Source organism: Schistosoma haematobium, chromosome 3, assembly GCF_000699445.3.
Source record: "Schistosoma haematobium chromosome 3, whole genome shotgun sequence".
Classification (NCBI taxonomy): Eukaryota; Metazoa; Platyhelminthes; class Trematoda; order Strigeidida; family Schistosomatidae; genus Schistosoma; species Schistosoma haematobium.
The window spans coordinates 23,687,805-23,711,852 of record NC_067198.1 but is presented as its reverse complement, the minus strand read 5'-3'; the positions used below and the strand labels follow the sequence as shown (position 1 = coordinate 23,711,852).

Sequence of the window (24,048 nt, the reverse complement as noted above, 5' to 3'; positions counted from 1 at the left end):
GATGTTATTTGGAATCCAGCTCGGGAATTTGATTTTAGTGAAAAACTGAAGTGGCATTTGCAGTGCTTTTCATTAAATTAGATTCAGTTGGAACCATTTTAGCCGCAAGTTTAGCGGACTTACAACTGTTGTTTTCTTTTGTATAACTAATTCTTGAAACATGCTATCGAGAAAGATGGTGTCTACGACTCAGCGTGACTCTTTCGAGTGGCAACCTGAACACATTCTAGCAAAAGATCAACTTTTGCTCTTATGAATTCTTCTAAAAGAATAGATCAACCTATTAGGAATTCATAAATTTTGGACATCAGTAAACGTTCCAAATTTAGATGTTATAAAAACCCACTAATTATTGTTTGGGCATAACACTATCCTAACTGGTGTATTTATATGAGGTTTGCTTAAAAAATATTTAATCCATCTTAAATTTGGACCTCAGTAATACCACAATTTCAAAATGGTTAATGTGCTTTGTTTTAAGGCCAATGTGAAATTATACCTTACTAGAACGTTCTCAGCAGTGCTTATCAATAAACGGATATTGCTGAAGGCCTTGTATGTGAATTCGTTTGGTTGCTTGAACTTGTGGTAAGATGTTACTTGAATCTATACAAATTTTGACTGCTGTTTTTCATTTTTATCATATTTCCTGTGTGTTATTATTTCTGACTTATTTTGAAATAGAGAAAGATTTCAGTCGATTTATTACAAACATGATATAGTTTTATCATTTTGATGCTCTTAATAAGACGAATAAATTTTCCGTGTATGAGTACTTTGGCTTTACTTTTTTTGGTATGAAATATGGTGTCTGATTCTGTTCACTACTTGATGGTTGAAACTTGATCGTTTTTGATAAACTATTCTTGTTAGTTTTTCATAAATAAGTAGACCTTGAATATAAGTCATTACGCTCACCACTTGTAAGGATCTTGGCAACACTTCATTCTATTATTTTTATTACATTATTTTGTTTAATTTGTGAGTGGTTGGTTTAGTCTTTGTAAGTATGGAATTGTGTACTCTAATATTTATATTGTTTATCGCAAGAAGTTATTCGTAAGTTTAAACGCGTAGTAAGGAGACAATGAATTTAAATAATAATACTTGTACTTATTGTAAATATTTATATTTCTCCAATAAATAGTATTTTTCGTCTTTTCATATGTTTCTTTGTTTCAGTACCACTGTAATCAAACACAATGGGCGGCGTTTTTTGTTACGTACTCCTGTTTGTCCTGCTTTGAAGCAATTGAATAACATCTCTGGTATGGTGGTACTTCATAATTATACATACATAAGATTTTTAATTTAATAGACCTGTAATTATTAAAAAGCATTTTTATGGCATCTTTGTTCCTAGCTTTTTTATTATATTTGAGTGTTTCAGGCTAACTACGCTTCTTATTTTATCTGAACGGACAACACGGTAATTCATGATCCTATTTGATTTGACTCAGATTAATATTTGTGTTCTTGATACTTAGTTCTGGATTTACTGCAAGTCGTAGCATTGATTTCAGCTAACTGATTACGTCATGACAAAGCCACACTTCATCAAATTGATTGTTAGGAAGTGATATAGTCAGAAGCAATAAATATTTGTCTCTAAAGCAAAGTTGTACGACTGATTATATAGCGACGTGACCGTCAACTATCATTTAAGCTATTCTGAGTTCTCTCAGACGAGTGATCAGAAAAAAATTATCCTTAACAATTTCATAGCTCTCTACAAATTTCCTTTTTGAGCCATAAGAATTAAAAAGTAAGGAGCTAACCGAAGGTTCATTACTTATATATAACTCATGTGTTACTTGCGTTTTTCCAGCCCATACACATTGGGCAGAATTCAAAGTCAATTAACTCACTAATCTGCTCCGTATCACTCTTGAATGTAGAAAAAATATATGTGTTACGTGTATTCGATAAAAATTGTCTTTTAAATGTTGCTATTTCATGGTAAGATTCCAAGTAAGTGATATTAAGGTGAAGTTCAGATTACTATATCCAGATAGTGGATTGGTTTACTCTGTTGTGGATGTTCACTGACCGGTATTTTCGGATATGGGTTACACGCGCTCTTCTTGATTTATCGGTTTTTTAATTCCCCGTCTTTAATAGCTCATGTATTTTTATTTTAAATAACATTGCCATCTATAGAACATTAGGTTTGATATTTAGGTACTTAGTCCTGTAGAGGATTCATTTAACAAATACTTTTAAAATTTTTCAACTAAAATAATGCAGTTCTCATTCAAATCAAATTTTAGCACCTACACATGAATTCCTACTTCCTGAAGATGTATGGATTGAATTAGTTCCACGGACACAAACAGATGCATGGAGAGTAATAGAGGCAGAGCAAAATCCCCGTTTAAGACTACGCGTTGATATTAATCGTCAACTTTCAGATGTTATTTTTCTAGTGGAAAACAAATGGCAATTGGCTGCTGAGCGTATGGTAGATATTATGTAGCAAATTATAATGGTTGTTCTTTGTCAAGTGCTAATTTATTTTAACCATATACTTTAGATGTATACCTTCACAGACTATAATCAAAGTTCGTACAACCTATGGTGATCATGAAATATTCAATCCACAAGATAATAATTGTAAACATGATTTTGAATGATTAATACTCATCTGATTGAACTTTTAGTTTAGTCTGCAATATAAATATTGAGTTTTAGAACCATTGTAAACTGATTAATGTGGATTACAAAATAATTGTACTTCTACAATTCTGAGATGTTTTAATGAGATGTGTTTTTTCGTAATGGGCAATTCTGGTGCTTTATTTGAGCTACTTATAAGTAGTGAAACGACCTATTGAAGAGTTCAACACAAAAACTTTTGCGTTATCGATAAACGTCAGCGGGTCACATAGAAGTACTCTGTACTGATTGACGCTAAGTCTCACCTTAAGAGTATAAATTTCAAAGACATTTTATATATTTCATGATAATTAATAAGATTTAGTCGCCTATGTCAACACCTGAACTTAGGATAGGGAGTGAAGTAGTCGAACGCGTTGACAACTTCACTTACCTTGAAAGTCTGATCAGCCCTAACGGATTGGCGTCTGACGAAATTTCTGCATGAATTCGGAAAGCTCATTTAGTTTTTAGCCAATTTACGTGACCTATGGCGAAGGCGAGATATTCGTCTATCCATAAAGAGACGAGCATACTGTGCGGTACTTCGTTCTGTTCTACTTTACGGCTGTGAAACGTGACCATTAATAGTGGAAGACACTCATAAGCTACTAGTATTTGGCCACAGATGCCTTAGAAATATTGCTGGGATCACCGGGTAAGTAATAGTGAGGTTAGAGGCAGGATATTAGGGAATGATGGTAAATCAATTGATGAGGTTGTGAATCTTCATCGACTGAGATGGTTGGGCCACGTGTTACGTATGTCTGAACACCGATTACCACGAAGTTCAATGCTAACCGGTGTTGGAGATGGTTGGAAGAAAGTTAGGGGCGGCCAAACCAAAACGTGGCATCAGTGCTTGAAGTCACTAAATTCTAATCTGATCCATGTTGGTAGATGCAGACTACTTGGTTGGGGTCCGCGTGACTTTCGTAACCAATGGTTGAAGACTCTTGGCGACATGGCTCAGAATCGATCACTATGGCGTAGGTGTATACACTCTCTGTCTTCCCTTAAACAGTGAGATTCAAATTGCTTTATACATTTAGTTCTACGAACTAACACATTCTTCCTGTATTATATCCTTATACACAATATTTCGTTTATATATTACTCAGCTCAGCTACAACGTAGGGCCAGAAACATATATACATCGGTCCAAGTTGCCATACCTCATTAGCAGAACAAGATGAACGCCGAATTCATAGAAGTAGTTAATTCAATGTTGGTAATATAACAAAAAAATATTGCATATAAGGATATAGTACAGGAAGAAAGAATTAGATGGTAGAAATATCGATATAAAGCAGCTGTTTTTGTGAATTTGATGTTCATTTTGTTCTGCTAATGTGGTGTGGTGACTTGGACTGATGTATATTTGTGCCTGGTCCTACGTTGTGACTGACTGACTTAGTCGCGAAAGATAATTTAGAGCCTCAGTTGAAAATCGTTGATCCTATATTGACTGTCGAGTATCACCTTCAATTTTGTGTAGCTAACAATCTTACCATTTAAAATTCTCATTCGTTTATTCAACCATGAATTCGAATTGACCTTAACGTGATTATTTACCAATAATATATATATATATATATATATATATATATATATATATATATATATATATATATATATATATATATATATATATATACTCTACCTTCTAATATTATGTCTGGATTCAAACCACGCTTTAGTGTTTGTAAACGCACCAATTGTGACAACGTACTGCATGAGATAAGGGATTTTAAAACATGGAATTCTTTCTTTGTTGGATGTAAAAGTTCGGTGATTGTATTTACCCCTTTTAGAGAACACTTCTTGGTTTCCCAGCCGTCCACGAATCCACAGTCCCATCGGTTATGCTCAACTTATGCTATAGTCAAGCTATCGATGGTGCCATTCGCATACAAGAAGTGGCGCGAATTCGTTCAGGAGACATTGGATTACGTGCTTATTTAGATCGAATGGATACCAAACTCCATAAATCTAGGATGCAGTCAAATGTATGCCCCACAGGTATATTCTAAAGTAACTAAACTGTGTATCATCTTTTTTCTTAGAATTTTAACTTTTTATTTGTCAAGCCTACTGTGAAATTTCAAAGGTAATTCCACTCAAATATTATTAGATTATGAATGGCTAGTGAAATATATGTTTCTTTTAAAGGAATGTGTTAAATCATACAAACTGTTGTTATATATCACTGACATAGACTAGATATGACTTCAACTTGACTTTGCTTTGTAACTTCATAGTTTTTCAGGTGTTTTTAGGAGAAAGATAACGAATACAGAATCTTGTAATATACACTGTCTGAGAAAGCTATTGGAAAACTAGACTGTACACCATTTTTGAAAAGTCAGTCAGTCAGCTACAACGTAGGACCAGGCACATACATGCATCGGTCCAAGTTGCCATACCTCATTAGCACAGCAAGATGAACACCGGACTCATAGGAGTAGTTAGGTCAAAGGTGGTAATATATAGGAGAAAGATTGCATATAAGAATATATTATAGGAAGAAAGAATTAGTTAGTAGAAAGAAAGATATGAAGTGATTTTAATCTCTTAGTTTAAGGGAAGACAGAGAGTGTATACACCTACGCCATAGTGATCGATTCTGAGCCATGTCGCCAAGAGTCTTCAACCATTGGTTACGAAAGTCACGCGGACCCCAACCAAGTAGTCTGCATCTACCAACATGGATCAGATTAGAATTTAGTGACTTCAAGCACTGATGCCACGTTTTGGTTTGGCCGCCCCTAACTTTCTTCCAACCATCTCCAACACCGGTTAGCATTGAACTTCGTGGTAATCGGTGTTCAGACATACGTAACACGTGGCCCAACCATCTCAGTCGATGAAGATTCACAACCTCATCAATTGATTTACCATCATTCCCTAATATCCTGCCTCTAACCTCACTATTACTTACCCGGTGATCCCAGCAATATTTCTAAGGCATCTGTGGCCAAATACTAGTAGCTTATGAGTGTCTTCCACTATTAATGGCCATGTTTCGCTACCGTAAATTAAAACAGAATGGACTGCCGCGCAGTATACTCGTCCTTTGTTGATAGACGAATATCTCGTCTTCGCCACAGGTGACGTAGGTTGGCAAAAGCCAAGCGAGCTTTTCGAATCCGTGCTGAGATTTTGTCAGACACCAACCCATTAGGACTGATCAGACTTCCAAGATAAGTGAAGTTGTCAACGCGTTCGACTACTTCACTCCCTATCCTTAGTTCATGTGTTGATGCAGACCAGTCCTGAAGCAGCAGCTTGCATTTAGAAGGAGAGAAGCGCATTCCGAACATTCTGGCATTGTTGCTTAGTGCTACCAAAAAACTCTGTATTTTATCAGCGTCTCCACCAAACAGGACTATATCATCTGCGTATTCTAAGTCGATAAGTGGACCTCCTGGAAGGAGATCAATACCCGAGAATTCAGTAGACGTGAATGTTATTTCCATCAATTGGTCTATGTTCAAGTTAAACAAAAATGGGAGAAAGTGGACAGCCATGACGGACACCACTTGAGGTTGCAAAAGCAGATGACAGTTCGCCATAAGCTCTGACTCGCTTGGTAGTGTTCGGGTAAAGAGCCTTCACAAGGTTTATGTACTTCCGAGGTATGCCTTTCAATGACAGACACTGCCACAGAATCTCGCGGTCTACCGAGTCAAATGCTGCTTTCAAGTCGAGAAAGACCACCATTGTCGGACGCCGATAAGTATGCCTATGTTCTAGAACCTGACGAATGGTGAATATGTGGTCGATGCAGCCACGACTAGGTCTGAAGCCAGCTTGGTTCTCTCGTGTTTGCAGTTCACGAGTCTTAGTTAGGCGTCTGATAATTATCGAGGCTAGTATTTTAGATAGTATATTAGTTAAACTAATCCCTCTATGGTTGTCAAAGTATGATTTTAACCCTTTCTTATATATTGGGACGATAAGTGATTGTGACCAGTTAGATGGGATAACGTCTAACTCCCAGATCTTAGCTAAAATATTAGTCAACCTAATCGCTAAAATTGGACCACCATCCTTAAAGACCTCTGGAGCCAGTCCATCTGGACCAGCTGCCCTTCCTCGTTTCAGATTAACTATAGCCTTTTGAACTTCTGCTAGAGTTGGAGGACCTACTTCAATGTTCCATTCACACTGTCTGAGAATGGAGGGTAGTTGTAGAGTAGCTGAAGGCCAGCTGAACTGTTCTCTGAAATGTTTCACCCATCGTTCTAAACGTCTGGACTGGGAGCAGATGAGAGTGTCGTCTTTTTCCGAAATAGTCTGACTTACACTTGACTTATTAATTCCAGTTTCTTTTATTAGTCTATAGAGCTGTCTTGTGTTCCCTATAGCCACTGCCTTTTCCATTTCTTTTTCTTTCGTTGCCCACCACTGCTCACGGTCGTTTCTTAGACTTTTGCTTAACCTAGATCTGATTTGTTGTCGCTCTTCATTATGTTCGGAACCTGATGGGATGAGTTTACGAGAATCTATCAGTGCAATAGACCTTGAAAAAATTCATTGGTTCTTTGTAACCCTGTGGTTTAAATCACTGATAAATGTCACTGCTGTTTCCACAGCTGTTTGTATATCTTTCCAAACAACATCTGGGTCAGCCTCGTTTTCAGAACTACCTAAGTGTGACCTCAGTTGTTCGTGGAACCTACTTTTGGTTTTCTCGCAACTCAATTCAGTTCTAATGGGTCTTTTTAATGTGGCTTTTTTGCGTCCAATGAGGCGCAAGCAGATGCGTGCCCGTATTAGGGCATGGTCGGAGTCCAAGCAGGTACTCCTGAATGAGCGACAATCTTGTACCGACCCTCTCCAACGATGACTGATGGCAATATGGTCTATTTGTTAGACGATGTCTCTCCTTATGCTTAAAATTTGTGTTTGCTAAAAAAAACGATTGTCTGAGCATAGTTGCAGCAGACGATCACCATTATCTGTTCGTTGTGCCGGAATACTAATATACCCACCTAAATGCCTTTCTGTTCGGTTTAAACTACCTATCTTGGCATTGAAGTTACCTGCTTCGAGTACTATGTCTGAAGGTTTAGCTTTCTGAAGAAGTTCAGAAAGCTTTCTGTAAAATTCATCTTTCACATCATCTGAGCTGCAGTCAGTGGGAGCGTAGGCAAGAACGACGAAAAGGCAACGACGTGTGTCCCTATCCTTCCGAGTTCTTACGGAGCCGTTTAGCCGAACAGCACATAAACAACTGTTAATGGGGATCCACTTTAACAGTGCTTGTTTCGCCCTCATGCTTAGTGCTATGACTACTCCTGCCAGTTCACGAGAGCTGGCCGTCAGGGCACCAGATACACGGAGGGTGTATCTCGTTTGCTCTCCGTTTTGCCGAGGTGAGGTCAAGTGAATGACCACACTGGGATCCTGTATGCGTGCTTCAGAGACACAGCATACATCAATGGTACGAGATTCTAGGGTTCTAGCCAAGGAAGCCTGCTGACCGATTTGACATAGAGTGCGTACGCTGAAGGCTCCAATGTGTAGTTTGGAGCGAGGTTTCAGTAGACCTGAGACAGTATTTTGAGCACTAGAATCGTTGGTTATGGTGACACTTGAGGAGGAAGCCAAAAGAGGAAGTTCAGTGTTGAAAGTCGATGTAGGAGAAATAATAGGAATTGAAGAGGGAGGTTGATTATGAATACATTGGTCTTGAGTGCTGTTAGAGGTATGAGGGCGGTTATCACTTCCCGGTTGCCCACACCGTGGAAGGGTTGTTCTGGAGGTACCTGAAAAGGAAATTTGATTAGAGGTGGCCTTAGTGACCTGGGAGCGTGACCGCAGTACCCAAGGGACAACTGCTTGAGGTCGGTCACACACGACCTTTTTATGGGTAATTTTTGTGTTAGCTCCGTACTTGTTGAGACCTTACCGCCGGAGACGGATATCCGTGAGATAATGCGGGGTGTGCATTTTTAGGGTTGACCTTTTCTAACCCCACCCGTCCTTGTGGGAAGGCAGCATCGCTGTCACGCTGCTGGTTGTCTGAAGGAAACACCTTACTGCTGTCACACCTCTGTACAGTCAGCAGCACGACTTCGCCTTCGGACCTTAGGTTTGTTGCTTTTTTTCTTACCGATCTTCAACCGACCTGTCTGACATGGTAGGACCTTGAAGAACGGTTGTTCCAGCCAGTATAGCTCGGTTGCTTCATCACGATAGGCAAGCCCGACCACCACGTTAAGGTGGCAACAACGGTCGGGATTTCTGAAAAGTAATTCATTTAACTTGTAGATGACAATCATCCGTTTATTTTTGAACTACAAAAAGCTGACATAAATTAATCAAATTTGACCCTAATTTTAATAGTATATGACATTTAAAGTGTGTAAAGTTTGTAGGATCTAGTTGATTACTTTCAAAGACCTTCCTTGAATTTGGCTAATAAATCTACCATGTGTAGTAGTGTTTGAGCGTGATTAATGGACCGTATGTATTGCTTTAAACTTTAATCAAAAATTGATTAACATTTTTATAAACTACGTACGTATTTAGTAAAATGAATATTTCTTATAAAACAATAAAACACCGAAACAATATTGTGTCTCAATTATCAATAGTTTGTTCTTGAAGACATGAATAATTTAGCTGAAATTAAGTATTATGAGACCAAATTATCTATTGATTTTCATAATCACTCAACAATTCATTCAATCATTTCATTCTGACAGTTGAACAAGGTATTGAAAAGAAGTGAAATATTTTGATTTGCATAAATCAGTCACACTTTTTAAAAAAAACTTAACAAAATTAATTCATTCACAACGTAAATGTGATTGAGATATGTACTAATTAAATTCACGGTGATAAGGGTGGTTTTAAAATTAGTTTTTCAAAGAAAATCAGTTAGGATTCGTCAGGTCTAGATTTTGTGTTTCAGGGTATTAGGTTTTTTAATTTATGTAACAAAAAGCTAAAATATAATGCTTTCATGGAAATTAAATTTTATTGTTCCTAGGCACGTTAAATAGTCTCAAAAGATTTTATGAAACCAGAAAATTGAAATGAATCAGTTGTAGTAATATGGTGTACACGGATTATCAAATAACGTCAACATAATCTTTAATTAAAGCTGAATCTCTAGCTTCATTTGATTTTTTCCAAGGTCATCATAAATGTTTGTACAGCGGTAGTTTTGTAATGGCAAACAAATGCTTGACTGTTGTAACTACGTTAGTTGAGTTTGCTAAATACTCGGTAAACTTACTGCTTTCTGTGTAATGCCTTATCATTGTCTTCGTCCAACACTTACTAAATGTAAATCAGCTCATGCCACATAGGTTCAAAGATCCTTGCTTCCTTAATTTGGTAGGACCTAGATGTAGTTTGTAGCAGTAGAATTCAGGAAAACTGGACCTGGCGCCTTTATAAAGTTGAGTCTATGTAACATGCCTCTACACGTTTTCAGACTATGAAACACTAGTATATCTTACTTACGCCTGCTACCCATAGTGGAGCATAAGCCCCCGACTAGGACTCCAACAAATTCAGTCTTCAGCTTCCCTCTCCAGTTATTACCAAATGTTATTCATTCCTTCGATGTCTACCTCCAATCCCCGACGCAATATGTCCCTTGATCTGCCTCTTTTCTTCTGAATTCCTAGTTAAGGCTTGCCTCGTGATCCAGCTTAATGATATCTCCTCAATATATGTCCTACCTACATCCAGCGTCTTTTCTAATTTCCTCTTCATTTGGAAGTTCGTTTGTTCTCTGTCAATAATCGGTTGTTGCTGATGGTATCCGTCCAACAAATATTAAGTATCTCGCTTAGACAATTGTTTATAAATACCTTTACTTTTTTGATTATGATTGTAGTTGTTCTCCACGCAAATATACTTACTGATGTATGACTGTAGTGACAAACAGTAACCGATAAGCAACAATCTACTTAATTGACTTTAAAGTCTTCTGATAATTCAATTAAATTACCTTAGTACACTACAGATAGCTGATTTCGATGGTTTTTTCTAGTCACGGCTTATAGCCATTCATCTGAATTACCTATATAATTGTTGTCACTTAACAATTTTTTCTTCTTTATGGATATTAATCCTACATATATCATTTTATTCGTCTGATTTCCCATGAATGTAATTCGTCATCTTGGAATTTTCTCATCGAATAAGGATCCACAGATATTATCTTTGTGTGTGGTAAGAACTCTGGCAATGATGTTAAATAAATACGTTCCTTGATAATGTTAAAATGTTTGAAATAAGTTTCTCGTTTTTTAGTTGCATAATGCGACTTAAGAACTGGTTTATAATTATTTTGAGTGTGAAGCTAGAGAATAAATTATTAAAAGGGTTAGGAGTTACGTAGCCAAAGTGTCTCACCAATCTTATGAAGTTGGGTGATGAAATCTCTTCACGGATAGTATATATATATATAAAGTTCTTATGCATTTTAATTCATCTTCTAACCCAATGAACTTCTCGCTCAGTAACCGTCCGAAGGCTTGTATATAGGAAATTTTATGTAACCTTATCAATCCTGTTCACCTCGCATCACGAAAATGCTAGAATATGATCACCAAATTTACGTGAAATGATTCGAAATTGGTATTAACAACTTCTTGTCTTGTCCTCAACTTAATATTATTCTATATTATCAATCTGTCTATCCTTTATTTCAAGTAACAGATGTTAAAGGATTATTATTGTCATGATAGAATAAGATATATATCCAGTCCTGTCTAGTTCTAGAAATTCTTTTTATTTGAATATTCTTAAAAACAACTTTAAGTTTAACTCGTAGGCTCCAATTCAGTCATCGTAAAAATGAAGCTTTTGGATCTTGTAAAAATGTACCTGTTTAATATATATATATAGTCATCCAACAGATGGTGAAATCCTTTCAAGAAAACATTTTTGGTAAGAAAAAAGTATAATTGGTTAAGTTACAAGATATGGTAAGATGCTACTTCTGAGTAATCGAGCAAAATTATCTGAGAATAAGAGACACTATGCAGCTATCTAAACCGAAGTAAATAAAGCAGAGTTCTAGTCTAAGACTCAATGATTAGAGCTAATAGCACATCATCATTACACAACTCTACAATGCAGAATTCTTTTAAATTCGTTGTCAAAAAATAACGTTTTATGAGTACTAGCAAGTAAATAGTGCTAAAATACGTTAAAACATTAGTTCAATGTTACTTTATTTTAAATGTTAATCGTGGTGATATCTGCTTTTGATTAAAATCAACCTGAGGAACATTTGCATTTCGGTAGAAGTAAGTAGTTCAGATACAACAATACATAAATGAATCTCCGAAATTTTCTCATAGAATTGGTCATATACCATACAGTATTATTTTCTCATATTAGCATTTTCTTTATAAGGTTGCTTTCAATGAATTTCAAAATTTTCCTGAATCCTCATTCAGGCCTTCGGTTTCCACTGCTTCATTCAATGATACTATCTCTAGTTTATGGTGCGAAAATCATTCAAGGTTGTCAAGTTTTTAAAAAACTTATTGGCATAGAAAGAATAATCCATACTATTTTCAAAATATTTAGTTATTCTGATTTTTACGGTTTTCTGTCTTTCAAGTTTTACTCTTGAAAGTCGTAATTATGTATATACTGAAATACCTATTTTTTTGAGTAACCCTGATTTGTATGTATCAAATATTTTCATCTAATAAATCCAGTTTTTAATTCTATTGAAACATCTACCATTGTATTTACTTGTAAATCATATCCATTGTTTCATTGCAATTGCTACAACTCAGTTGCTCATCATGAAGTTAGATTAAAGGATTTTTGTATCTATAATTAAATGATTGATGTTAAAATGACTAGAATACTTTGATATTATCATTATAAGGCATTTGCAGCAATCAGCAAGCCATACTTATATATTCAATAATTCAAAATTTAAACAAATTTTAAATGTCAACTAATATCAAATTAAATATCTAATCTATTGTTCTTTCTGTTGATCGCTTGAAATATTGTAGTCAGATCTGTATGACCCATCTGATTGGTAAGTCTTATGGTACTTTTAGGTGTTAGTCTAAGAAAGTTAATCTTCAAATATTTTTGAATGTTCAAATATTATCTTGGATATAATATGTAATATGTAAATTGATTATAGTAATACAAATCATCATCAACAACCGGAACTGAAAGAATTTAATATACTTTACAGTGATGCATCAATGACTTGTCAGCTCAGTTATGTTAACATTAGGTAGCTATTTCTTGTGTTAAGATCTTAGAATTATGATTGTTTTTCTTCTTGGTAAAAAGAAATTTTTACGTATACTGGATTATGGACCCTATCATTGTAATTTGATCATTTTATCGACCATCATCAGTTAGACTGAATTTAATCGTTCCTTCCAAGAAATAAATACATATTTTTTTAAACCTAAAGCATTGAATTTGTCGGTAATTATAATAGTATGTAGAATATATAGACTTTTCGTAAATTATAACCTTGGATACTGTGTTGTGTGCAATAACTGTGTGACTTCATTTTCTTGTGTTGTAGATAGTTGATCTCTAACAACAAACTATGTAAACTAGGGATTTTTTCTTTGTTATTTCGATGAATTTTGTTTCTTTTTCTGTGTTTTGTATTAGTTAAGATGTAAGTGAATTGTTGCACATCCATTCACTAACTCACTAGCTGAGTGGTTGGATTTATAATTTGGAATAATATCTGATAAAATGATATGCATGTGGTAGACACGATGATAAAAATAGATTTATCTCTTCCGTTGTGGTCGATTACATGTTGTTCAGTCTGCAGTGATCTATTCTCGTAAACGTCCCAGCACAACACACTTTAAGATAAAATGGCAGAGTGTGTATGAAACTTCGATGAATCTCTTTAATCAATTATAGTTTACACTTTGTCAACACTAAATAATAACTTGATTGTCATTGGCTGGGATTCTGATTCTCTATTTTAATACCAGGTTGTAATTTAATAACCTTCAATAAGCTATTGAATGAACACATAATTGTATGTACATAATAAGTGATCTTCTGAAATATTCAACCATCTGTCTCCGGTCACCTCTATGTTAAGAAAATCTAAATTTTCCGCATGGCTTTCTTGATAATCCTGTCTCTCAGTCGTACATTGTAATGCGTATCCGAATCAAAAACATAATTCTAGATATTTAAAGGTGCTTTTCATGCATTTTTACCCAAGAGACTTCTCATAACAGTACTGTTAATATAACGAAACTGTTCTTTCTAATAACAGAACTTAAGATTGCTACCGCATGAGAGAAATAGCTCAGTTGTGTGTTAGAGAAATATTGGTAGTGAACTATATAACGTAATATATTCACATAAAATATTAGCTGTCATAATAATAAACGTACCGTTACGCAAAAAATAGGGAATCCCTGATAGTTAGTATTGACTTATTTGTTTGATGTTTAATCCCTGTTCATTATTCTTACGATCAAACCATGTCGGAAATTAAATATCCATGTAAATTTCAAGTGTTCTCTGTGGGACCTGAAGGTCTACAGTTCGAACGTGGATCCATACATTTGAAGAGTTCCATAACATCTGTTTAGTGCTCCTTCGTTCTCAGTAGTGCTTTAGATGAGACCAATATATAGGTAGTACGACTTCTCAGTGTCCTTCACTACCGCAATATTTTCACTCAAATATTTACCATTGTTTAAGATCAATGTATTTTACACTGAGAATCCCACATTGTACCAAAAATATAACTTTGAATAAGGCTATCATTTAGTTTGTATTTTCGCCAAACCAAATTCAAATTCATTAAGTCTACGCTTATTTACATAAGTAAGATATTTTTATCATGTTTCCCAATTTTTACCGGGTTACGTTTCCAGGATGATAGGTGTCTAAAACTGTCCATTAGCTAATTTTATTTTTACTCTGATTATCAGAAAAACAAGATGCAGTTCATGACGATCCTGTGGAATCTCCAGATTTAGTTACTTCGAATTCGACAACAAACTTAACATCGTCATCATTGCGCACGTCAGATCTCAGAAATTCAGAATCAATTAATGGCTTGTCAGTTACTACATCAACGTCAAATGCTGAGTTAGATCTAAGAGATCTTGGGAAACAATTATCAATTGGTGTTACACGTGAGGTGGGTGTGTGGGGTAGTATAATTATGCTTATTTAGGGTTTTGTTGTAAATGGTATTTGTTTGTTCTCTCAGGAATTCTTGTTCTATCTAGCTAGTTCCCCAGAATTATAGAATCCTACCTATTATTTTAATTTGCAACTGTCGTTCGGTGGTTTAGTCATGCGAATTGTTAGATTTAAAATAATGCAGTAATCGTGAATCACAATCGGCTAAGCAATATTTTTTGTACATTTAGCTTAAGGTGAGTTCAGTGTAAGCATCGAGTAACATGGTTTTTGAACATACAGTACATACATACGTTAGCAGTATTTCTGCATTGCCCTGATATTGGGAAACCGCTGGGTGGGTAATGTTTAATTCCAATCCAAGGCATGGTATCATCCCATGAAATCGTTGATTAGTAGGTGAAAACTTCCTAGTTAGTATCTACATGATGATCGTAATGAATGAAGAAGTGTCGTGATATGGTTCAAAATCAGTGTCATTGACCTAATTGTTTACACTATTTGCCTTAAGTTTCAATTTCTTTTTGTACGTATTTTATCCCACTAATTCATTCCTTCTACTCAAACTGTACACTGTATGTGTAGTCCTTTTTCACTATCTTAGATGATATTATTACTTCGACTTCTTTGCTGCAAATCCTGTTAATTTCATCTCGTTATTTGGCCCTGTGGCGATTGGAGTCAGATGCTACTTTGTTTACAACTAGTTGATTGGTTAAAGTATCATGTAATGCACCTTATACCATAGTGTGTCAAAATAATTGAAATACAAAAGAATAAACAAATAAAAAATAAAACCATATTCTCAAAGAGAGAAATAGTTGAATAAACTATATTCACAAAGCCCTCTTCAATATAAGTAGGGGATAAAAAGCCCCAACACCGGTAGTGGGCTCCTGTCATTCAACTAATGAACATATACTTAGTGATCAAGATTCATAGTATTAATTGTTCGGTTATCGTGTTATTAGATGGGAAATTCAGTGATAATTAATGTAACACGTCTTTAGTAGATCGTAAAGTATCAAATTTAATATCTTGTAATTTCGGACTACTTTGCTGTGATTAATTACCACTAATAACAAATAGCTATCCATTACTTATTGTTATAAGATAATGAATTGATGAATCAGTCTATGCTGGTATAAACCGTTAATTGATAACTCATAAATTTTTACCGAACCAATATCAAAGGGTCTCCTACTACTTACAAACTCAATTGCACACGTATTTCAATGTTATATAAAATAAACATATTTAAAAGTTATTTAGTAAATAACCAGTTATAAATCAAAAGACCATGAAAAGCTACAGTATCTAAATGTAAAGCTTAATTTATGACTACTATGTCATAACTTTATTTATCTCTTAGTACCTGATTGATTTATACTGAATCATAATAACATGTAACTTTCGCGCTCATTCCCTTTTGACAATGGACCGAATAATGTATAAATTTATTTACCACAAATCCAATTTCATCTATTATTTAAATTTGTTTTAGCAGGGAGGATTTGTAGATTAATTTTTTTGGAGAAGCTTCAGTTTTATATAACACTAAAATATAAATTGTAATATTTTCTTGTTTTTTGATTTCCTTTAATTAATAATGGATTGTTTAATCACAGTGAAGGTAAAGTAAATGAATGATAAATTATATAATATCTGAATATTGTTACAGAATAAATTTCTATATTAAGGATCCATATGTAGTTATTAGGGTAAATCACAAAATCATTAGTACTTGGGACCAACACTGTTTATACAACATATAATAATTATTATCTTAAATAAATTTTATTGTAAATACTTCACTTGTGTATTTTTTTTATTTCGCACTACATATCTATTTAACGTTCCCCAGGTAAAACTGTCTGCTTATTTTCAATCCCGTTGCTGTACACTAACACATTATTATCAGAAATTATTTGAATTAAAGTTAGTATTCTAGTGGCGTAGTACTGAATCTAACTAATACATACTTGATATTTTTTCACTTGTTTTGTACATTTTGATCTTAACATTTAGGCAGTATAAATGCCACAGTATTTTGTCATTGAATGACTAAAATCAACATAGTATACGAATTTACTTGATATAAATTGTTAGTTATAATAAGTTGATTGATGTGATATATTGGCAAAGAACGTCTGTTAAAGTAACTATTATTTATTTATTTATTTATTTGAACACATAAATATTGGTACAAGAGTGCGCCAAATATATACGCGCCACACAAAACAATGAGAATTCGAAGAGAAAAAAGGTAAGGAGCGTAAAAAAAAGAGAACAATAACGAAGAGATTGGTGTAAGGTAGTGTAGTAATAATAATAGTAATAATGAGGGGACGGAAAGGTACAATCAGAAGAAATCTTTCAGTTAAGGGAGACACAACCACTTTTTATGAAGAAAGTAAAAGAAGGTTACAACAGGATCGCTACTGGCTTCTATTCTGAGCCATATCTGATAACGTCTCTAGCCACTGTGTCGCACCATCTCTCGGACCCCAACCAGGGAGTCGTGAAGGACCGACAGAAGCCAGTCCTTTGCAGCTTTCTTTCATACCACGACACCATGTCATGCACTGACCACCTCTCCGCTTTTTCCAACCAGTCCCAGAGTCGGCAAATAATGCACGACGTGGAATTCTCTGGGACGATATTCGTAGAACATGTCCAAGCCACCGAAGTCGGTGTTTCAAGATGGTGACATCGATTGCATTATCATCTCTGCGCCAAAGATGGCCCAGATTGGCATAAGCCGCTCTGGCTTTCACTATTCGTGCATTGATCTCATCACTCACACCCCCACCAGCACTTATGCAGCTACCTAGATACACGAACTTCTCGACTACTTCTATCTGCTCACCATCCAGGGTGAGTACAGGATTAGAATGCTGTCAGTCTTGTAGAAGTACTTTGCACTTCGAAGGTGCAAAGCACATGCCATACCTACGGACACTGATTTCCAACTGATTAAGTGCGGATTGCATGTCTTGGGCATTATCGCACAGTAAGACAATATCATCCGCATACTCAAGGTCGAGAATTCTTTCTCCAGGCAACAGATCCACACCACCATTACTTACATCCATCAGAGCTGTTTCCAGAATGTCATCGATGGCAAAGTTGAAGAGGAATGATGAGATTGGACAACCCTGTCGAACCCCACTGCTCGGATGGAACAATGGAGATAGGTGGTTGTATGTCCTCACTCTGCCTGAGGCGTTTGTATGTAGGGCTATTACGATGCTAATAAACTTCCCGGACACACCGTTCTTCAATAGACAATCCCACAGAACAGTCCTGTCCAACGAATCGAAGGCAGCCCTGATGTCAAGAAACACTACGATTGTTGGCCTTTGATAAGTATGACGGTGTTCTAACATTTGGCGGAGGGTGAAGATATGATCAATACATCCTCGACCAGAACGAAACCCAGCCTGCTCCTCGCGAGTCAATCTTTCTCGGGTTTTAAACAACCTACGAAGTATGACGGAAGCCAATAGCTTGGACGCAATCGGAAGTAGACTTATCCCACGATAGTTGTTACAGAGACGACGTGAACCCTTTTTAAAGATAGGGACAACTATCAACTCATTCCATAACGTTGGTACACTCTCTAGTTCCCAAATCTTTGTAAACAACGTCGTCAGTTCCTTAGTCAGAAAGTCACCACCATCTTTAAAAAGAGCCGGAGGTAAGTCATCTGGGCCAGGTGATTTGTAGCGCTTGAAGAGTTGGAGTTCCTTGCGGACTTCCGCCTCATTTGGTGGATCAGTCGTCACAAGCCATGGAGGACAGGACAGTCTGACCGATGTTGCCGGAGCAGCAGGCCAGTTGAACTGCCCTTTGAAAATTCTGCCCATCGTCCAAGACGTCGATGGATGTTAGTGATTGTCATCCCATCATCCTCGTAGATTGTTTCTCTCACACCAGACTTCTTGCTGCCAGTGGCTTGGATGAGTTGGAAGAGCTTCCGGTAATTACCAGATGCAGCTACTGCTTCCAACTCATTAGCGCGCTCCGACCACTAGGCTTCTCGGTCGTTACGCAAGCTTTGCCCAACTTCATTACGTAACATCCTTCGTTTGTGGTCAAACTCACGGTCACCCGGAGTAGACCGACGGGCTTCAATGAGTTGTAAGGAGCCTGAGGAAGGCCAGTGCTTATAAGCGGGACGTTTCGCGAACCCACAACTGATTGTACCCGCCATTTTCATGGCGTCATGCAATTGCAACCAATGCTCATCTATACTTTTCGGTGGAATGGTAGCTAGCCTAGAAACTAGCTCGGTTCGATACTTACTAGCAACAGAAGTTACAACCAGCTTGCTAACATCAATCCGTTGGTGGCGGTCACTTCGTTGTCCACTGAAAAGTAAGGTAAGATTGGCGCAGACCAAGGCATGGTCAGAGTCCAGATAGGTACTCCAAAAGGAGCTGCATTCTTGTACACAACCACGCCAGCGGTAGCTGATCGCGATGTGATCAATCTGAGTCCAGGCTTGGGATGCAGAGGGAGGACGCCAGGTGGCACATCGGCGATGACTGTGCCGAAAGTTAGTGCTAGCCAGAAACAGGTTGTGGTCTGTGCACAGTTGCAGTAGACGGTCCTCGTTAACTGACCTGCGACCAACGAGTCCCCATCAGCCACCTAAACGACTCTCTTCTGTGCCTAGACGTCCGACCTGAGCATTCAAGTCTCCGGCTAGTACTACAATATCTGTCGAACGCACTTTCTGGAGAAGAACAGATAACTGGTGGTAAAACTCATCCTTGATTGCATCCGAACTGCAATCTGTCGGGGCATAGGCGGAGATGACGAAAAGACATCGTTTCTCTCGCCGATTTCTTCTCACTTTGATGGAACTTTCTAATCTAACAGAACATAATCGACTGTTAATGGGGATCCAATCGGTTAGTGCTGCCTCACCTCTAGCGCTTAGTGCGACACCAACGCCAGCAAGACCAGACGAAAATGCCACAGGGTCCCTGGATAAACGCACGTAAAACAAGCTTTTCGAAGCGACAGATGGAGAGCGAATTTGTAGTACTTCACCAGAGTCTTGAATACGAGTCTCGGATAGACAGCAAACATCGATATTAAGACTTTCTAAAGACATAGCCAGACCTATCTGTTGTCCAACCTGCATAGGTGTGCGAACGTTGAAGGCAGCCAGTTTGATTGGTGCACGTGGTTTCAGAAAAACTGCTTCAGTACTCATATTCAGTGGTAACATACAATTTTCAACCGGACAGTGACTCGAGAACGTTTAGATAGAGTCGAATTTCCAACAAAGACGAGCCGCTGTATAAGTATAAAAGAGGGTGAATAGTGTGGTAAATAATAATAGTAATAATAATCATTTGATTGTTAGTTGAAGCAAGTAAAGTAGTTTCCATAATTATGGGCAGTTCATCATATTTGTGTGTGGGCTGTGATACTGCCCGGGTGCCTAGACCGAAGCTGGTGGTTATATTAGGGGGCCACACCCCGAGCCTTTGACCTAAAGGTCTGACCCACAAGGCAGTGGAGCATCGTAAGGAGATGCAGTTCCATGGTAGCCGGTGACCAACGATTGGTTCATACGCCGTTTGTTCCCGCAGGATACTGGAGCCAGCCCATGTGCACTATTGGTTCGGGATCCGGTTAAAGGACCGGACATTCGCTTTTCGTCCTCTCATTTTTGTAAACAACACCCCCGCCACGAGAAGGCAATGAGTAGGACTTCCTTGGCAGAGGCTGTATACGCGTAGCCGTGTGTGAGTATTTCGAGAGGGAGAGCGGACTCTCCCCACTCTCGGCCGTACCAGGGCATTTGGGGGCGTTGTAGTAACTATTCTAAATTCAGAAGAAAACTATGTAAACTTGCTTGATAAGTCATTGGTATAGCTAAGTACTTTTATTTAAATATATATACGATCATAAAAATATGGCATTAAACATTGCATTGCTTCCCCACTTTACGTGATCAACTTGTTCATTCATTTGAAGAAGCCAAGTTAATTTTTCTCACCATGATACCAGACGGAATACTTTTCAAATGCATATTTGATTTCATGTTGCATAATTTTCAAGGTACAACGTCACTGGCCAATTTCAGTATTTTAAAAACATAGATTCATTTGGTATTGTTTTGAGTCCCGGAGTGAAAATCAATTCTGAGATGCAGGCACATCCAGCTGACGAGTCCCGAATAGGACGAAACGTGCGTCCTGGATTCCACTGCTATCCAACGACCATTTTTACTTAAAAAACTTATATTTGTCGTTGAGTAAAACACTGAATAAAAATAACAAGTTTTCAGTTCACACGCTCTTTACGACTTATTCAGCAAATTTCCATCAATACTCGGTCTAGAACATTGATGCGTGTAGTTATTTAATGGGTAATTTGGATAATGCTAAAATATTTTTATTTTTTTTTTAATGAATTTTGTTCACTGATTGACTAATTTGACTCGGTTTTGCAGATGCGATACAGTTCTTTTTTTCTCAATTATGTTAGATGGCACGTGAAATTAAACTGGTAACTATTTATTTGTCTTTGGGTTGTCCAGACCGTATACGTTTTGAATATCAATTTTTCTGCACTAAAGATAAAGGATTACAGAAACAATTGAATTCATCTTACTCCGACTTACTAATATGTCCACCATTAGATCCAGATGGAGACGGTATAAGTAATGGTTTAAGGCGTCTTTTACATTTGAATGCCAGTGATTATTTACTTCATCGTGATTGGGTTGTAAGTTGACTTATTTCCATGCCCTTAATGATGTTTTTAAATATTATCATATATATCTGACTTGTTTTATATAGTTTTTACGAATAGATTGTCCATTTAAGCCAGCAAAACCATATTTATTTAGCGTAGTAAGATAATGTTACTGCTCTTTCTTTTTGAATTATTTTGTAAAATGAAGTAACGTGTGGAAAAGAATTAATTATTTCATTTCTTCACAATGTTCAGATTTTGAAAACGAATGCTTAAGTTAACTCCTGGTTTTGGTTGAATGGTCGGCTGTCATCAATAAACTTATTAATAATAAACTTTTTTAGTTAGTTACTCATCCTCCAACAAACTTTCGTATGAATTGATTTAGATTATAATCTTAGATATGTTTTAACCTATTTCATCATCTAATTTAATTCGTTTGTTTATGTAATTCAGTTATATTTAAATAACGTAATCTTCAATTTCAGTCTCGTCATCCTATTCGAAGCAACACGCCAGTCCCTACATCTTTTCATTCTTCTCAAGCTATTCCTAGCGTTAACATCTCAACAGTTGCTACAGTCGCGGCAACTCAAAGCTGCACATCAACATTATTACCAAAAACATTAACTGGAAGTCATCTTTCACAGATATCCGAATTACCTATTATGGTTACAGCTCAACAACCTTCAACAGTGACTACCAGTATTTCAGCAAAGCAACCGACAGTTATGATGTATTCTCAGCCAAATACTATACAGGTTCTTATTAATGGACAGCCATCCATTTTCCAACTGAATTCCACCTTTTCAGCTTCAAATCCAATTATTTCTTCATTATTAACAACAAATAGTTTAATGAAGCCTCCAATAGCTTCAGTTCAAAGTCCAAAATTAGTCTTATTACAACAACCAGTTGGACAAAAAGTTAGTTTAAGTATGAAGCTTGTTTTTTTAATGTGAAAGCTTAACTGACAGAAGCCACAAATTATATAAGCAGATTTTTACAACACAATTTGAATCCTTGTTTTATCAATGAAGTTTTGACTAGTATTAGAGACGAATGACAGGAAGTTATGGACGGTCAAACCGAAACGCGGCATCAGTCCTTCAAGTCACTAACTTTTAGTCTTAGTCATGTTGGTAGATGCAGACTACATGGTTGGGGTCCACGCAACTATCCTAACCAGTGGTTTGAGTCTGGGTGACATGGTTCAGAATCAATGGCGTAGGTGTATAAACTCTTTGTTTTCTATTAAACCATGAGATTAAAATCAATTTATTCCTTTCTTTCTACGAACTAATTCTTTATCCCTGTATCCGTATATGCAATCTTTATTTATATATAATACTACCGTTGAAGTAACTGCTTCCATAAATTTTGTGTTCACCTTGTTGTGATAATGAGGTGTGACAACTTGAACCGATGCATATATATGCCTGGTCTTACGTTGTACTTGACTGATTGACTACTCAATAAACTATCAACATGTTGGACTTACCTAGTAAATTAGGCATCCATCTGTTCTTAGTTCGGACTTCACTAGATTCAATACGATCTGCACGAATTACTAACATCGATCGATACTGCTAGTAACAGAAGATTGCATTGTTTTATTATGCCTTTTGTAACAGTCCATTATGTTTACATATAATTGTTGTATAACTTAACTAAGCTGTAAATACTTAACAGCAAAGATTAAAATTCATACAATGTCAATTCCATATTCACTGTTTTTATAATGATGTGTGATCGATCACATGAATTTGTGATCCAGTGATGACCGTTCACGAAATTCTAGGTTTTACGCCAAACCCGAATAAATGGATATTAGGAAACAGAACAATCAGCCATTGAAGAAATTTGTATTTATCTTGTAAATTGATATTTATGACCAAAATATTCTTACACTATACATATGTATATGAACTGTACTTCCAATTTTGGGGTTTATTTCAATCATAGTGATCTGTGTGCAGTATTATTGTCACAGACACTAAGTTTCCCTCGAATTCTTCCTGATTTCACTATTTGTGCACTAATATTTTCTTTTTCTAATGTATTTAGATACAAGTTCCTATTGTTGAACGACAATTAGACCATGAACGACAAGTAACTTCAACTGTAGCAATAAGTCAAGGACCATATATCCCATTACTACCGAAACAATCAACTGTACCCATTCAAGTCAGTGTAAAAACATCGACACCATTAACAGGCACTTTTGTATCGTCTAGTTCTATTCCTTCAACGTCCACATGTATGATTGAGAATGAAAATAATTCACCTGTAACTTCATCGTTAGAATCGTTAAAGGCATTTAATGCACGACGTCGAACTAGTATTATATCACAAGTCAACAAACGTTTAACTGAAAATTCGATTCTAACTAAAGAATTACAATCAAAACCATCAACAATTACATCTATTTCAAATAATTTACCTCCATCATACAATACTTCAGCAAATCCTTGTACGACTAAATCGTCAGTTCAATCACTTCAGGTAAGCGTTCCTTTT

General features: G+C 36.4%; 1 protein-coding gene across 5 annotated transcripts in view; it reads left to right on the top strand.

The window, feature by feature from the left end:
* CRAMP1 (Protein cramped-like) overlaps positions 1-24,048 on the top strand; it is a 43,271-nt gene that overhangs the window by 11,956 nt on the left and 7,267 nt on the right. Inside the window, exons 6-12 of one of the 5 annotated variants that reach the window (XM_051213337.1) lie at positions 1,183-1,268; positions 2,271-2,461; positions 4,470-4,677; positions 14,592-14,803; positions 21,319-21,558; positions 22,017-22,454; positions 23,596-24,033. In XM_051213337.1, coding sequence (XP_051069304.1) covers positions 1,183-1,268; positions 2,271-2,461; positions 4,470-4,677; positions 14,592-14,803; positions 21,319-21,558; positions 22,017-22,454; positions 23,596-24,033 — 1,813 coding nt within the window. Of the gene's footprint in view, positions 1-481; positions 589-1,182; positions 1,269-2,270; positions 4,231-4,314; positions 14,804-16,086; positions 24,034-24,048 lie in introns of those variants that run through there. The other 4 variants (XM_051213333.1, XM_051213335.1, XM_051213336.1 and 1 more) reach the window with 4 other exon arrangements.